The sequence below is a fragment of the Saccostrea echinata genome, unplaced genomic scaffold (genome assembly GCF_033153115.1).
Source record: "Saccostrea echinata isolate AGI-Se365-2 ecotype Australia unplaced genomic scaffold, CSIRO_AGI_Sech_v1 ptg000028l, whole genome shotgun sequence".
Classification (NCBI taxonomy): Eukaryota; Metazoa; Mollusca; class Bivalvia; order Ostreida; family Ostreidae; genus Saccostrea; species Saccostrea echinata.
Window position 1 is genome coordinate 2668437 of NW_026889777.1, and position 18954 is coordinate 2687390.

An 18954-nucleotide genomic window follows, 5' to 3' on the forward strand; every position below is an offset into this window, starting at 1 on the left:
TCATAACTGGGAGAGAGATGATTTATATGTTTTAAATTCCAAGAAAAATAAGGAAAAACCTGATATTGATGAACTAAATTCATTTTACAAAAAAGTGTATGCTGAGAGAAAATTCTGAAAATTAAAAAAAAAAAAAATCCCCAGGAATTCACATTTATTTCTGAATATATGCTTTTATCAGAGATTATTTTTCAAAGAGATTCACATGGGGAAAAAGGAAGAGATAGTTATAAAGAAAGAATTAATTAAATTTTTTATTTTCAGATTTTTGAATCTCCATGCAACTGCATATCTGCTTAGAGAAATTGGAATAAAAAAAATGCAATATGGCTAACTCTATTCATCCGGCGCCAAGTCCGAAATACTTTAATCGACAAACTGAAAGCAGATCTACTCGCAATTTCTCCACAAATTCATCCGAAAGTTTTCAACAGTTCATGCAGAAGAACATTAGTGAATCCTCCTCCAGAAGAATTGTAAAACACTGGAAAATGATTTTGATTATACTGATACCCGTTTTATCTTTAATGACACTAACCACCGCTAATCTTTTAAAAGCAAGTGAAGTTAAAAGAGCGACAGTAAACGGCATTGAAAATGTACAGGAAGCGTATCTGTATGCGCAATTAGTGAAAATGTTACAAAGAGAAAGAGGCATCTCCTCGACATATTTGAGCAGTACTGGTAACAAGAGTGCAGCTTTCAATAAGATGATATCCGACAGAAGAAACACGGATTTAGCTTTTGCAGACATTCCTGTAAATCAGCGCACTGTCTTTGTTAGCGATATTCCTTTCACAATGTTACAACTTCATAAAAATGTCAATCTTTCTCGTGAGAGAATTAATAATGGCTCTATTTCTGTTGAGGATCATCTTGATTTCTACACTAATTTGAATGAAGGATTGGTGAATGTCATGTTTAAAGGCGTTGACATCCCAGGTGAACAAAATTACTACGGTGAAATTGTAGCGTTTTCCTCACTTGTCAGATGGACGGATATCATAGGTCTTTTGCGTGCACGAATAGCGTTTCAGTATGCGACTTGTGCCTTCACTTCAAAGACAATGCAGAATTATATGTTTCTGACCGGTAAAGCCGTGGCATATAAAAATATATTTATTCTTTACACCATGTCTTTGAAAGATGCTTTTTCTAAGCAAAACCAGAGCACAGAGGATTACCTTGATGAGGTTAGAATATTTGCCTGGTCAGAGTCATTTATGAACTCTTGTCAATCTTTCACGAAGGAACATCGTTTATCCTTAGGGTTGGTATGGTTTCAGAACATAACAAAATTTATCGACTTTGCGTTTGAGATCCAGATACGTCATTCCAACATATTAACAAGCATTATGTCACAAATAAGAAAAGATGCGGAATTTCAATTTAGTTTATATATTTCCGTTCAAATAATTATAACTATTGTGAGTTTTGTTTTAACAACATGGTACTTAGTTTGTATAGAAAAATTGACATTCAAAATTGCTAAACATGCTTCAACAATCAAAGCAAAATCCAACGAACTTGCAGCAGAAAAGAAATTAACTGATAGGCTTCTTTACCAAATGTTACCAAAGAACATAGCAAAAACATTGAAGGAATGCCGAGATGTCAACGCCGAATATTTTGAAGAGGTCACCATTTTCTTCAGTGACATTGTTGATTTCACAGAATTAGGATCTAGAAGTTCCCCAATGCAGATAATTGATTTGCTTAATGATTTATATGGGTAAGCCTCAAACTTTTTCATAATATTACAAATTTATCTATAGCTTCATCTTTCAGTAGTCAATGATATGCTTACAATTACGCCACATTGAACTGTTGCATAAGAACAAGCGGTAGCAAAGGAAAATCGGGTAAATTTCACCGAATTCAGCTTGAACAATCACTATTTCCTACAATCAAAAGGTTAAGTTTACGTCATCTCCTTTTAAGTGATCAAGAGATTAAGTAAATATTATATGATGATTTGTGAGTTATCATTGTAAACGAAATCGATTTAAGAAATAAGATATCATTTTAGAGTTTCACTGGGATATGACATGAAGTCGGCCACGTGATCAATTCCTATAACGCCCGAAGGGCGATGTAGTAGATTTGATCACGTACCGACTTCATGTTATATCCGAATGAAACTCTAAATGATATTTTATTTCTTATATTTATATTTTACTTTCATTCGTGTTACAAGGAAAAATAAGCACTATTTAGACTTTGTTATGGAAATGCAACATAGAGTACCTAAGACGTCATTTGACGTCACAATCGAACTTTCCAAATGGCTCCTGCAGTTTGCTTTCCATACACAAGATAGTCTGAACATGTGACCAACTGCATGTCATTGAAAATTGAATGTCAATTTAATTAGTATTGTCATGTAAGGAAATACATTGGCAAATGTAAATATTATACTTTGAAGAATAATTTAGTCAGGAACATAACATTAAAGACTGCTTTGTTACCAAGAACCTGATAAATTCATTGTAATGTTTTCCTTTGTCTTGCTTTTAAAGAAGGTAAACATTTACTTGAAAATTAACGAAAAGGAAGGCTATCGACATTGTATAAAGCCTCCGCTAAAATTTCACTGTTTATAATTCTTTCATTTAAGTTTATTTGACGACCATACTGAGAAGTACGATATATATAAAGTAGAGACTATCGGAGATGCTTATATGGTAGCTAGTGGGGTACCTATTCCAAACGGCAACACACATGCAGTTCATATTTGCAAACTTGCCCTAGACCTTCATGAACTCATGAGACGATACCGTGTCCCTATTTCTTTCGAAAGAGACGAAAATGTTAAAATTCGCATGGGAATACATTCAGGTAAGATTACAAAAAGGATATTTTAACACTGGTTATTTTAAATTTAATAATAGTTGCAATAGGTGGTGTGTTGCTAAATAATACATATGAAAATTCATTTCGACAAGTTATTCGCTCATTTTTGGATGACGAAATTGGCATACAGCAGTGGCTTAGACATATTTTCTCTACTATTGTTAAGTTGATACATGTTTAAAGGTTCAAAATTTAGTGACATAATTCTCAGAGTACTTACTTTAAAAGTGATTGCTTTGATTTTGTTTACTCTTTATATTTAAATTTAAAGGTCCCTGTGTGGCTGGAGTTGTAGGTAGGAAAATGCCAAGGTACTGTTTATTTGGAGACACGGTTAACACTGCGTCCAGAATGGAATCAACTGGAATAGGTTTGTCAACCCTTTTGTTTTGTTAACTGTCCGTGCTTTTCTTATTAACTTCAACCTACTGCAAACCAATAAATTTATTATTGAAAACAGATAGATACAAAAAAAAATGTAATCCTATATCAACAATTTATTGATAAATAGTTATAATCATCTGGGTCCTGTTTCCTTTCTTTAATCGCGATATCGACGTCAGTATCCATTTTCTAATTAGATTAGGAAATAAAATCTTATTATAACAGCAAATTTTAGAATTCATAAACGTCTTCTTCTGAATGATCAGAAAGGAAATAACTTTGAAAGTCTTAATGTAAACCTTATACGGTACCAATTATGATCCACCAGATGCACATTTCGACAAATTATGTCTCTTCGGTAATGCTCATGCCGAAACGTTGGAAATCCTAAATATTTAAATTTATAAAAAAAAAAAAAAAAAAAAAAAAAAAAAAAAAAAAAAATTGAAAAGCTGAAAAAAGACTGGAACAAAATACGAAGAAGGATCAGAGCTATGCATGAGAGAGATATTTCTTAATTTTGAAATATCTTTTTTATAATTTTACTACAGTAATTAAATATATATCGGTATTTTCAAGCTAGTACAGAAGTCCTTAGCTACTGCAGGGCTATAGAGACCACCAGCAGAAGCCTCGACTAAGGGGTTTTAATGTTTATCTAATACGGTACCAATTCTGATGCACCAGATGCGCATTTCAACAAATTATGTCTCTTCAGTAATACTCATGCCATAACGTTCAAATAAGGTTGGAAGAATAACATATTCATTTCAAGTTTTTGTTCCACGACAAATTAAAACAACCATAGTTGCAATGGGCATTTGTTTCCTTCTTTTTTAAGTCTTCCTGACATAATTACAAGTTAAAAAATGAATTGGTCATAAAACCTGCTTTATTTCATTTTGATTCTATATCTTAATGCATTATTACAATCCCTAAAACATGGCATTTCCAGTTCTTTCGTTCGCTCACCGTTCATTCCCTATGCGCATGCAGTTCCTCAACCTCTGGCGCTCATCGTTAAATTGATTTTTACTCATAGCTCAGAACAGTCCGTTTCTTCTCGACACTCGGAACTCCGAAGTGAATGGATTTTTAAAAGTGTCGAGTACAGATCTAAATTTGCAGCAGCTCTCCACCGACAAGTGGTGGTGTCTAAATATACTTGTAAGTGGAAAATTCTTGAAGGGACTTAAACAAACGAAAAAGCAAACTTTCGTTCAGCAAGAATATGAAAACGGAACGTGTGTAAAAGGATAGAAGTAAATAAGTAAACTCACATTTAACATCAAAAATATCCTTTTGAATATTTGTAAGATGTAAAAGAAAAGGTTCTCAATAATATAAATTGATACAGTAACTCTTCTACTGTATGCATATAATTTATCATGTCAGCAGGGAATTTCAAGACGTCCTATTGCGGCATTCAATATGATTAGTTGTAAATAATGAATGTTGAACATGCTAATAAACGTTTTGAATTATTCACTAAAATATTCACTTTTCTTATCTTTATTTCCTTATTGACTATTGAATGATCTTATGTTAATTATTTTTCTTCATGCAAAATAATCGAAAGTGTTTGGATATGTGCAGGGATTGCTCCATGTACAGATGTATTACTTTTGCGACATTGTATGATCATGAGTTTTCAATCATTTACTTTTTCTTTAGGAAGTGTACACAACAAAAGCTAGCTTTTAATCTACACTGGTGATGTCGAAAAATTAAATCTTTGTTTAAATTTACATATCGTTCTTTTAATCTAATTATGGAATAAATAAATTTAATGTTGTAAAACGCCCCAATATTCCGAATAAATCATACATCCTGAGTTCATCGCATGTTCAGTGATCGTTCCCCGTACACTTTACACTCACGTTCGAGCTACAGTTTACTCCCGTTCACTAACCGTCCACCGTATTTTTCTTTCTCCCTGCATTTGTTCAGCCTCCCCTTACCGATCACTCATCATTGTTCAAACGTTGAAATGGGTTAGTAGACTGCTTCAGTGGCTGTATCACGTAAAACATACATATTAAAGCAATCAAAGTGTGTGTATATGTGTATGAATATTTTAGACTTGAGAATCCATTAGAGATTATCTTTCAATCTTATTTCAGGTGGAAAAATCCACCTCAGTCCAGATACGTACAGCATTATTAAGCCATTAGGCTGTTTTGTAGTCTCCCTGCGAGGAAGGATTGTTATAAAGGTTTGGATTTTTATGACTTAATAAGTTAGCATTGTTAAAATTATTCTACAAGAAAAGTAGACAAACTTGTTTTATGAGAATAAAAAAAGCATATATATAATAAAATTAATAATAAAATTAAGCGAAATAAAATTACAAACAAGATTTAAAGTAATTGAAAGGAAAACATGCATGTCTGAAGAGATATGCAGGTACGTGTTAAGAGGCACAGAATATTAAGTGATATGTACTTCTTGCACGTACACCTTAGATGAAGATATTAAGAATGGTGTTAACTGTTACAATGTACTGCTAAAACAGCCGAATCATCATTAAATCTGAAGAACTTGTCAAATGCTGGCTCCTTAAAGATAAATAATGATTATACTTCTTTTAATTTTGTATTTTATATCACTATCAAGGAAAGCGGATGATAATGGAGTTTGTATTTATTGTCAGGGAAAAGGAGAGATGAAGACTTACTGGTTAGAGTCATTTATACAGACACCACAGGTGACAATATTTGAGCCTTCGTGCATATGATTAAGAAAAGGGAAACCGTGAAAAAAAAAAAGTTTGTTTTAAAACCTACGTTTTTTTTTTTCATGTATGAACATTTAAAGTAAGTTTGCATTAATTAAGAGAGAAGTTACATGTATATTTTCATTAATCTGTAAATGTGCAAAACTGTTTCATTGTTCTCAAATATATTTTTGTTAATTTTTTTACTCAGGGTTTGATTTCTTTTCTACATCAATAAGCAGCTGTTTTGTATATCAGAGTGCCATCTTAGAAGACATTCATTGTACAAAAGTATTCTTTGGTAGGACACGGAAATGTTTTAATGCCGTTGCTACAACATTTTATCATGATATTTTAAACTTCAAATGATGAAAATCATAAGAAATGAATATTACTGAAAATTTGGTGAAAAATACATTGTTGAAATGATACTTTTACTTTGCATATATAGGTAAGGCTATATCTAGACATTGGAAGGGTCTTGATTGTCATTTCCAATATCGCCAATACTTACAAGTTACGATCCACCTTACTAGAAGAAAATACAATGACACAATGCATAGGTTGTACCCTATTTTTAATGAATTTTTTTACATTTAGTGATTTCAAAACGTGATGAACAAAGGTTTTTTGAAAGACAAAGATATTGTACAAAAAATAATGAATAAATAAAGCAAGTATAAGCAATATAAATACACTATAAAAAAAAACTTGTTGAAGTTGATTTATCACATTTTAGATTAAAATCTAAATAAGTTTAATCTTGGCCTCACAGTCCGGTATAGATTGAAGGAGACAACACCAGAATTAATGCATTCTAGAAGCCTCTTGTAATAGAATCTTCCAGCATATGTTATTTTGATACAAGGAAGAATGTTGTCGCTCATGCGTGGTTGGGCTGAAATATGACAGAATTGTAACATTCACTTTCTTGCATATCTCTACCCAGTTGATGCATTAGCTTACGTTCGTTTTGATTATATGTTAATTTTTCTTTTAACTATAGATCCGTAACTTTTTCAGTTTGATATGAAGATATTTTGTTCAATTCTGATGTACATTGTATAAAGATGTTTGATATGTAAAATATTTGACAACAAACGGTAACAAAGCCTTTTTGGCAATTGCAATAATAAATACATGTAATCAATGAGTCATTGTACAGACAAATAATTTCTTTTTTTTCAAATAAAATCATTTTACCTTCAGGGTATGGTACGAAATGAAATGTTTCAATATTCCCACAGCAAAAGCATGAAAGCAGAAGAATGCACAAAACAAACGCCATGTCTGGAAAATTCTGATCTCTGTAGTTTGCCCTTACTCAATGAAACGATTTCAAGGAAATGCGATGGTTAATAAACATGCATTTGGCAGATTGATCATTGTGGGTGTTATTGTTGCTAAAGCTCCTATTGTAATGGGATAATTGAAATAGCATTTCCTTTGTAATTAGGTATTGAGCTATGTTATTATGAAGACCACCATTACGTTATATCTAAATCAAAATAATCCATCAGATACGTATATATATATATTCACAGCGTGACTTTGTGAAAAGGATGTTTGAATTATTGTCATTTGCAATGACAACGGTTACAATGCATAATATATTTAGTTGATTTTTTATTCTATTATTCTCTTTTTGCTCTGCTTTTGTTTTGTTTATTTATTTATTCTTTTGTTTGAAAAAGTTTCATTTTTTCATTTATTCATTTTGAAATTTGATATTTTTACCTCATTTATAGCTATTTTGAGGCTTTTTTGAATTTGAAGGAAATTCAATGGATATATATATATATATATATATATATATATATATATATATATATATATATATATATATATATATATATATATATATATATATACACTAGACAAAATAATTGCTAATGCACCGCCTAAATAAATTAACATTTTTCTTTTCAAAACTTGTTTATGATGTTTTTGATAAATAATTATATTACTTTAATAAAAAATGAGACATTTAAATGTTTTAACTGATAAATTACAACAATGTTTACTGAAGCGTAACCACTTCATAGAAAAAATTAAAATCATATCCATACTTTTTTGGTGGAATAAATTTCTAGTTTTTTTCTTTGTGGTTGTGTTCTTGATGTTTTTACTAATTAAAAACTCAGAAAAAAGTTACACCGTATGCGGCGTTTGACTCTAGAAGAGCGTGCTAACACAGCCAGTATGGTGTCTGCAGGGGGTTCCTTTGAAGAAATTTGTGAAAAATTAAAAGAATTAAAAGATTAAACATTTCTCTGATGAAATATTGTTGAAAATGAATTAACGATCATAAAAATGTTTACAACAGATATCGACGGCATTAAGTAAGCATCACACAATAACTTCAAGATTGTTCCTCAAAACTGTGGCAACCGGAAGTTGGGTGGATTTGGTAGGGACAAGAAGGCACTGGATGACTACTAAGCGATATGGTAGTCAATTAGGGTATATCATTTGATTTTTAAGTGGGAGACATTTTGAATGTTGCAATAACTACACTAGATGCTCATCATTACTTTAATTGTCAAAATCATCGGTGCGCAGTGCACGTCGGGAAATCGGTTTTCGGACAAGAAGGTCCTTTAAGGGTCTTGACATGACACCAAGACATTTGTCAATCCAACTGTTTTGGAAAAGATGGCATATTTTATATACTAGTACCAAACAGGAAAATGATCAATTCACAAATAAGAATAATAAGTGGTGCGTTAGCAATTTTGTCTAGTGTATATATATATATATATATATATATATATATATATATATATATATATATATATATATATATATATATATATATATATATATATATATATATATATATCTTAATATTAATCATGCCTGGTTCATATAAATTGTTAAGTACTCTACAAACAATTGGAATTAACTTCTATCGCATTTAATAGTTTGTATATAGATTGTAATTAAGCAACCCAGAAATAGATAAAGTTTTTATCAGTGTAATTAAAAGAAAATAGATGCACTTAAGACAAAAAAATATGTTTATCTCATAAATTGCAAACTAAAAGAATATGTTTTGAAATTGTATGTTTGCATTATACCAGCTACAATGACAAAAAGGATCTAAATTTGCCATGTCCTTTTACGAAAATATAATTTTATTAGTGCTTTATTTACTTCAGGAGACTGAGGAGAAGGGGGTCAGTTTTGGAGAAAAGTACTGTAGTGCTGAGACTCAATTCTTGATTTTTTTTTTTTTTTTTTTTTTTTGATCAAAGAACTGTCGACAAATCTTGCATTATTGCTACACACATGTATTAGCTGTCATGACCACACATGACCTCTGTGACAGATAAAAGACCAATCCTCAGGAATACAGATAAAGCAACTGCAGATTTATTTTGAAAATTTATTTCAGTTAAACAGATACAACAAAAGGGTATAATAGTATCCACTAAACAAGGAAAATGCCGATTTATTTTGACAATGTATGCATTTTATTGTCATCAATAGTCCTCTGTTGCATCTTCTTGTTTCCTGGTTTTTTTTTTTAAATTTTGCTTTGTTTTGCTTTTCTATTACATATTTCAAAAAAATCTATTCTTTAATGGAATGTTCCGCATTGGCCTGTAATACCTCACGGATCGAAGACAGCTGAGTAGTTTAAAGAAGTCGGGATGAAACTTGTTGGCAACTCTGAAGCAAGCACCAAATGGATAAGATATTCGCCCTGCTGAACATAAAACATCTTGATGGAATTTGATTTGAATGCATTTGCAAAAACATACCTCCTAAAGAATAAGATTTATCACTAAATGTACACTACGAATGTTAGCCAATCCTTCTGTATTAGAAAATTGCAAAATTTGACACCAGGTATAAATTCAAAATTTTTGATTCGCAATATTTAATGCTGCGTGCGGGTAAACAATAGTAGAAGGTCCTACGATAGAAAAAAGGACCACATCAAAATGTTCATATATAATAAGACATTTAGATCAGCTATAGGATCACAAATTAAAAATACCATATCAATTGCTCTGCCTTAAGTTTATATCTAAAAAAAAAATTTAAAAATTGGTGCCAAAGTTTGATTTAAATATCGTTATCGTATAATTTTATATTGCAATGGGGGAATTTTCTTTGTAAGAAAAAAATGTTAAATCATGTTATTAAAGCAAATAAAAAAAGAATAAATACCTGGATGGATGTAGAAAGGTTCATTTAAACAAAGGCTTGTATCCAGTCCATGAAACAGTATGAGAAAAAGAAAGATCAATTGTACTGAAGAAGCCATTCTTTGAATTAATAGTTTATACGACAAGATATATAGTTACATGAATACTAAGTATTTAATCCATCCTTATATATATGATCTTTAATTATTTTTGTGCAATAATTTAGTGAGTGAAGGATATGTATGTGTGCTTGGCAATTTACACTTAGCAGGATGACGTAAAATGTGGTATTTACAAGAAAGGAAAAAGATTAATGTAAAAATGTTGAAAAAGATTTAATATCCAGGGCATATTATTTAGAATGTCAAAATAAGGACATATCAAGAAGTAAAATAAAATGGGCAAACAACCATAAAGCACATTATATGTATGTCAAATATGCTTATTATAGATCTCACCAATTTGAAAAAGTGCATTTAACTTTTTTGTCATTTTAAATGTACAGAAACAACCAATATTTAATTATAGATCTCAGGAATAAAGTCTACATCCGAACAATTTTCAAAAAAAAATCATCAATTCCATTCATCATTTTTGGGATGAAGCATCCATACGTTTTACAAAACTATCATTTACAATCTCCTTCACGGGGAGAAACAAAATAATTCCCGTGTTTCCAAAGCACACAATAACCTAGTGATGGCAATGCACCTTTCAATATTACATTCACTCTGTCTGCTACATCATTGTACCCAAAATTAACCTTAAATATTGGCAATAATTTTCAAACAATTATTTTCGCAACATTATAGCGGCGATGCATCACTGATACCACAGTTTCAATTTCTGCGACCAACAATGTAGGATCTGTACTGGGAACGATGTCGTTCTCCCCGATCATTAGAACAACTACCTCGGGACCTAAAGCAAATACACTCTCCATATCCTTAGATATTATATCACGAACCTTCCTTCCATCACACCCCTGTACAAAACGGAATGCGTTTTTTCCCAGACCAAGGTTTGCAGAATATCTAATGTCATTACCATGTTTCAAGAATTCGTGAAAACGACGCACAATTGAATGACCAAGAATGACAAGCGAAGTTTTGCCCATAGAGACATGATAAAATAATTTTACTCACCAAATACTTCATAAAATAAATAACAAACTTGAAAAAAAAGCATCCGTCCTCCAAGGCTGTAGGAGGTGGGAGAAGAGGCAGAGTGACGCATCGCGTTGCCAGAATTTTAATTGTTTAATTTTGATTGGTCAATCTCTGCCTCTCCTAAGACATGAAACAAAATGACCATTATAATACATCACTATACAATATATCAGACTTGAACATTCAAGGAGGACACTTATTGATTACAATAAAAAATTTTAAGTAAACTTAACTTTATTTATCATCAAGAGTACCTCGTCAATAAGTAGAATCTTTGTGGTGCTTTTGGATTTTGTAGGTCTGTCTGCTTTTTTGCATATCTAGACAACATTTCGATACGTTCTTTTTCACTTTCATGTGATAAAAATGAAATGTGGTACTACACATCAAAAATGTATCTGTATATCATTTTTGATGAATTATTTTGCAATTGTTGATAGAAATGAAATAATCATATGTGAAATTCTTTTTTAATTTACGACTTTGCTTACAGTTTATTTTTATTTCAACTGATTTCCATGAAAATGGGTACACAAACGGAATACATAAATTATATGGAATAGATGCTTACATTTTCGTTCTCGGGGAGTAGTCTCATGAAGGACATTACATATAAAATATTATATTATAACATTTTAAAAACTCATTTTTGTCCAGTTTAATTAGACTTATTTCAATCTATATCTAACTTTGATGAAACTTTACCATATATAAAGACATAACAGCATTGTGGCAAGGATGATTTCCTCGGGAAAAATATTATCTTTTATGAATTAAACAGATTATTCTTGAATATTTTTTTTATAAAAAGCAACATTTCCCATGCATTTAATCATTTTAAAATAAGGACCGGAATAAGGAAAATTGCTTATCTAGGAACAATTTGATTATTTGTGTTTCTATTGTACGGCTGGTAGAATAGGTAGAATTAAGCTGTGATAGAATATGTCAGATATGTACCGTGGTATTACAGGGTGTATTCCTATTAAGTACTTCATTTCATGGACATGCTTTGAAAAATATGCTGATGCATTGACCGAACCTGAAATTACCTTAAACCCTTGTAAATTCCAAGATGGAAATACAATGTGAAAATTTCTTGTGACATATACTGGGTCATACAATTTTACCTTTTGCATTTATTGTCCTAGGAATTATTCTGTTTATATGGAGTAGGTCATATAAATAATTTAGAAATACAGTCCGGAGCTTTTACACGGGATTCAAAACTCTTATCAATTTACATTTTTGTTCATATCAAAAGCACTCTATTTTTCAGGTCTTATATGGTATAAAATTTTAGAAAATTCTAGATAAATTCTAGAAAAAAAAACACACTTTTCTATCCCTGTATATTAAGAAACAAACTAATTGCATAGACGAAATATGGAAATAACAATCAGTAGTCAAGTTCGAATGTCCATAAATTTACATATATTTTTGGACATATTTTTGAATTACATGGAATGAAATGTGGAGAAAACGAACTGAAATCAAGCCCACAAAGAAATGAACAATAATTTCCTCTTTGAAACGTGATGAATCCATTTTATTAAATGATAGTAAGCTATTTGTAATTCATGTTTTTTTTTATGTGCTGCTGAAGAGATGATTGGATATGAAAATCCTAATCAAGTAAAAGTATATGAAAAAAAAATATATTTTTTTTTTAATTCCATGTATATTTAATCTCGCTGATGTGCAGTACAGTTAAGGTGCCAAATGGAAATATCGGCGAATTTTTTTTCAGATAGAAAATACATTTTTTACAAGGATGGGTGAATCTTTTTAGGACTTTGCTATTATCGGACAAATGTAATGTGGTTAAAAAGTACATGTTGAGAACGATTAGGCTTCTTATTTAGACTTGTCACGTGATGTGGCAGTCACGTGATTTTAGCAAATATGTCTGCAGTATTGAGGTCATCTATAAATTCCAATAATGCAAGGGCATAACCAAGTTAAAAAAATCTAAGTTTACTTTATAATTATTAAATCAACACTCTTTATAGTTTGTGAAAAGTGCTGCGAACCTATATAGATTCTACTATCTAATTGCTAAAATTACATTTTTAGACCGTGTGTTGAATATTTTGCTGGTCAAGTACATTAAGTATAGACATAATTAATTCATTTGCAAGATTTCATCAGGTTCACAGAACTTTTCAAATATCTTCATACTTCTTGAGTTTATGTGTAAAAGCTTGTCATAATTCATTGAGGGTATGCCTTGCAATATATCGATTTATTACGACCCTTCTATTACCCTTCAATGAATCTGCATACAAATATACGGCAGTGTCCCTTGTCTAGGGAATGTACGGGAAGTATATGAATAAAATCATAAAATAGACATAGCATCTATGCTAATGGTCTTTTATATATCTGCAAATAATATTTTATTTAATTGCAAAAGTCATTTTTCATTGTATAAAATATTACTTGATCCGCCTCTCACTGCATACAAACTGCGTCAAATTTTACGATATGACGTCACATTGACGAGTGCATTGCGATCAGTGAATTGTTTATATATTTCTGTGTGGGATTTAACCAACGACAAAAATACATGCATTAGTAAGTATTGATGTAGTTTAAAGCTATCCAACAGTATAAAATAGCAAATCATTTCATTTTGTGGTAAATTGAAGAACTTGTATTTTTGTGTGATGCCATAATAAGCATTTACCCTATAAATTAGGCCCCGCATCTTTATTGGCCTTAACTGTGCTGTGTGGTGCTGACGACGCACTGTTGAGAGAGAAAGGGAAGAGCTAGCTTGGAGCAGCTGGAAGGAGGGGCAGGTCGTTGCCAGTTACCGCCGTAAATGGCGCTCTTTGTTGAAGGGCCTCATACGTCCTCCGGGACACGGAGAGGATAAATAAGTAGGTACACTGTAAGTATGATGCTGACAATTCAATATCAAACCAGAGTGCTAAATGGAACACGGGTTTCTTGTTGAAGAAACATGACGGATATCTGAACTTTTTTTTATTTGCAAAGGAGTATTGAAGTCCAAGCTTGTAATTGATAAAAAAATAATAACGTGGTGCATAGACATTTCAATAGTGAAACAAAACTAAACGTTTATAATTGCAAGAAATACATTTTTACCTACTGATTTTTATGTTCAGTGTTTGTTGACTAAGCTTTATAGATAAATATTTTATGTATTTTAATTAATGTTGCACAAATGGATTACCTAAAACCAATAAAGGGGTTTTCCAAAATGTATAAAGTGTAGTCTAATAGGTGTAAAAAAAAAATGCATCTTACACAAATTTTGTTTAAGTTTTGATCTGAATTCACTCTGATTGGTCTGTTTTGTATATTAATTACATTTCTTTTTCAGGAATAAACATTGTATTTTTTTTTCAATTCATACTCTACACACCAACAACAACAATTAATACAAGAGCTTGGAAAATGCCATTATCATAGCCGATAGAAATAGATTCAGTAAAATCTCCAACACACTGATCTATTGGTATTGTCCTGTGTACATGTTATTATGAATTAGGAAAGTAAAAACTATTTTTCAATGAACATGGTTATACATACCGCTCTTCGAAATATTAGAAAACAACACAGTGTGTATTTATCAAACTATTTAAGACGTGTAAATTCCTATATTCATACGTGTTGAATTGAACATTATGTCAGATGTTTTTAAATTTAAATCTTATCCCCTAATGCCTAAGACTATATAGGAAATACCAGCATAAATAATGCATTAGCACCCCGCAGAGCAAATTAGAAAACAGGGGATTATCATCGAGTTTCAGGAAAGAAAATAACGTAATGTAATCGCCCTTATACACTAAAGATGGCGACAACGTTTAACGTACGCAGCACTGTTAAGGCGTACTTCGAAGAATTGAACGGAATATAAACGTGCATAAGCATGTTAAGCATGCCTTAAGCATGCCTTTTTCAAATGAATTTATTTTTGTAAAGGTACTATATTATCACATAACTTTAATATTATTTGAGATAACATTGTATACCCCGCTCTGTACTGAACTTTCTTTGGTCACGTTATTTGACAGTTACGTGATAAATGATTGTAATGTGTACTGCATTTAGGTCACAAACAAATTTTTCAATATCGCAAGAGCATACCCTAGCTAAAATTAAAAATTTAAGTAATAAATGGTTTCTGTGGTTTTGTAGTTTGCTGCTGTTTAAATAGCATTCGCATTTTATTAGTTTAACTTCTAAGTTATCTGGCTTTAGTGAAATATGTGTGACCATTACCAAACATTTTATATATTTATTAAGTTATGCTCTCGATTTCAGGAACACTTTTCAAGTTAAGGAATGTGTCCATTATATATATCCAAAAAAAAATCAAGATCTATCAAGTGTATTCCCTTGCGAAAAGGTGATTTAATGAGGCGCCTTGGCGTGAAACATGCAAACCCTGTAGACAAAACCACATTAGAATTAATTCAATGTATTCTCTCGAAAGTTTTTTTTAATAATGGCACTAAACAAAGGTTTCAGATTTGTATTTATGGTCTAACTAAAATTTGCAAATGATATTCCGTTTAATGATAAAATGTATTTTCAATGTGAAAAAATTACTTCATCCACCTCTCACTGCACATGAAATGCGTCAAATTTTACCACGATGACATCATGTCGACAAGTGCATTGCGATCAGTGACTTGTTCATATCTTGCTGTGTGGGATTAACTAGCGACAGAAATGAATGCAGTGGTAAGTTTTGATGTAGTTCATCGCTCTTGTGCTGTTTGGAATTGCAAATTATTTCATTATCTGTTTTGTGAGGAATTGCTATATTTGTGTGATGTCACAGTAAACATTTCCCGTATAAATTAGACCCTGCGCCCTTTATGCAGCCTTAACAGAGGTGCGTGCAGCTTAATTTTCTTGATCAAGGACCAACACGTGAGATGTATGTGGCAGTATTTCAAAGAAATTCACGCATTTTCCTGCTTAAGAATTAAATCTTGTTCAGGGTGCAATTAGAGTGTGTGACCTGGCGAAACGTGTAATAAAAATTGACGTCACGATATACAACGTGAAATAAACTCAAAATTTAACCATATGAAATTAACACTTTATCAGTTATGTTGTTTTATTTTTTTGTCTCCAACTATTGCTAAATGTGATTACATTTTTAAATTTTGGTTTGTCTGTCCGTCTGCCTGTCATTCTGTACATGTACAACACTAGTTTCTGGACGTTATTTCAAAATATTTACATTTGCTGTGTTTTTCTACTAAGGAAACTGTGATATAGATTTGAAATCATTTTTTGTGTATACTCACGCGTAGTAATATACACTGAGAAACTTGCGCTAAAGTGACGTCACAATGAGGCTACAGAAACGTTAATTAAAATATGACGATATAGGGCAGCGATAAATTCAAACATTGAGTATACTTTTTGGTGCATTTAAACATGTAAAATGTAAATATATGGAGCTTCATGAAATATGCCTACGTGACAAGTCTGTGTGATTTACACACCAATAACTCACACAAAACTGAAAATATTCCTTAAATGTCCTATAGCTTTTGCAATGAGATTGTTTAACTTATTGTGACTAAATACAGATCCCAGTTCATATTTTGGTAAAAAAGTGAAGATGAGAAATTTAGGTATAACATGAAATGCTTTCCAGGTAATAACTTTAGCTCCCTTTAGAGCATCGGTTATAAAAGTTCATATCTTTAAAATTACATAAATAAAAACGTATTGTTATGAGTGAAAAGTTCAAACTCATGGTCATTTATTCATATATAGCGTAAGTGGTCTCCAAGTGATACCTTTAATGTAGTTATTATTGAGCTTTTGCAATAAAATTTTAAATACTAACTCTCCATGGGTTTTCAAGATTCCTATTACATAAAGGCCTATATGGAGAGGACGTATATAGGCAGTGTCTGCTGTCCATTCCTATTATACTTATGCGTGATAAAATATTGTTTAAATTAAATTAAAGGTCTATATGCCGATACCAGTATTTCCTATTTTGCAGCAAGTGGTTTTTAATTAACAAGTTTAGTTTTCCAAAAGCTATTGCAATGTCTCTTTACTTAGATGATGAACCTTTTTAACTGAAAAGAGACCCCTTATTATTTTGAGACAAAAATATGTCAAGGTTAATCCTTTTTTCTTTTTCTTTCTCAATCTGCATTTACCCTCTTATTTTTTGTCCTTAAGGGAGGGACATAATATCCCTGAATTATATTGATTGCTTTCATTATTTTCTTTAAATAGATGCTACCATTTAGAAATCCTGGGCGAGTTTTCATTGGTGATTCTTATTAAATAAAACGCAGCACACTCAGAAACCTCATATCAGTTGTGCTCCTAAAATTTTAAATGTAAGCAAAAGGCTCCTACTTGCTAGAACATTGGTTGAGGAAAAGTCTACATTATTGGTGTTTACTGTAAAATATTCCAATTCAAGCGAAGATGTAAATTAAATTTTATTTAAAGAACACTAGGATAGAGATAAGCCTCACAGATTTTCTTACACAGTGATAAAACTACGTGGGAAGGATGAGTTCTTTGATATTTTGAATAACCTATACTTACCGTGTGATAAGTGTGAACTTTAAACTGTTCAATAAGTCATGGACAACTTCTCGTTCGTAGACGCAGTGACGTCAATGAAGTGTCATTATGAGTTAAGTTATTTTAAAAATATAACAAAGCAGCGTTTTATCAACTTGCCACTCAAGGGGCTTGACGATCATCTGAATATCATTGGTTTCTCAGGCCACATTAGTCCCACCTGGACCTGTAGTTTTGTCTAATTTGATAAATAAATAAGTCTGGTGAGAATTAGCTTGTCTTTATAGAAGTTCAGGAGTAAGTAAGATAAGGAACATAGAATAATAATAAGCCTCAATATACATGTATGGTAAACTTCCCAATTGTGCTGAGATAGTTTTAGGTTTTGCCATCTTAGCAAAACCTTAGAGCCTGAACCCTGAACACATTTTAGTTAAAAGTTTTGTTTGTTCGTCTGTTTGTTGTTAAACGTCCCTCTCGAGAATTTTCATTCATATGGAGAGGCCACCACTTGCCGGTGAAGGGCTACAAATTTTGACCTATATTCGGCAGTTAGGGACATTGAGCTGTGAGGGATCTTTTTCGTGCCAGCACCTACTGTAACACGGGACCTCGGTTTATACGGTCTCATCCGAAGGACCGGTCTCCACGTCCCGCAGTGGGATTCGAACCCTGGTTAAAGGTTAAATACTTTTTATAATCATTGAAACAGTTTGCATGCCAGACGTCATAAGAATGTTTTCTAAGAAGTTCTGTATTTTAATTATAAGACCACCTTAGTCTACCCTGGAGTTTTAACCAAGGGGTCATAAATTTAACGGTTGTTTTTGATGATTAATTGTTCTATAATCTAGACTTTACAAATTGATATCCAAGAAAAAGAAGATTTCTGAAGTTATTTTTGATGGTTTTCTCTATAATCCACAATGAAAATCACAATATTTCTCCTTAAGTGATGAAAACTATATACAGAAATTTGTTCACACTCGTGCAGGGGTTCCGTAGAAGAAACCGAAAACGTGTAATAGTTTGGGACCTATAGACAACTCACAACACAAGATACTAGCAATACATCATTGAAGAGACTCAGGGCACATAATAATTTAATAACTGGCGAATAGGG

General features: G+C 31.7%; 2 protein-coding genes across 2 annotated transcripts in view; one reads left to right on the forward strand and one right to left on the reverse strand.

Annotated features, from left to right (window-relative positions):
* Window positions 1-18954, reverse strand: part of LOC133194024 (uncharacterized) — a 330950-nt gene that overhangs the window by 109650 nt on the left and 202346 nt on the right. The gene's annotated exons all lie outside the window — the stretch shown is intronic.
* LOC133193902 (uncharacterized) lies at window positions 327-5974 on the forward strand. The gene is made up of 5 exons (XM_061329817.1): window positions 327-1732; window positions 2618-2838; window positions 3125-3223; window positions 5361-5452; window positions 5891-5974. Exons 1-5 carry the CDS (start codon window positions 327-329, stop codon window positions 5972-5974), a joined length of 1902 nt encoding a protein of 633 aa, XP_061185801.1.

Excerpts from the sequence above, each read along its gene's own strand:
- LOC133193902 (XM_061329817.1), top strand. The coding sequence starts at position 327 with ATGGCTAACTCTATTCATCCGGCGCCAAGTCCGAAATACTTTAATCGA. Across the intron at positions 3,224-5,360 it reads AATGGAATCAACTGGAATAG|GTGGAAAAATCCACCTCAGT; the intron begins GTTTGTCAACCC and ends ATCTTATTTCAG. Across the intron at positions 5,453-5,890 it reads GAGGAAGGATTGTTATAAAG|GGAAAAGGAGAGATGAAGAC; the intron begins GTTTGGATTTTT and ends ATTTATTGTCAG.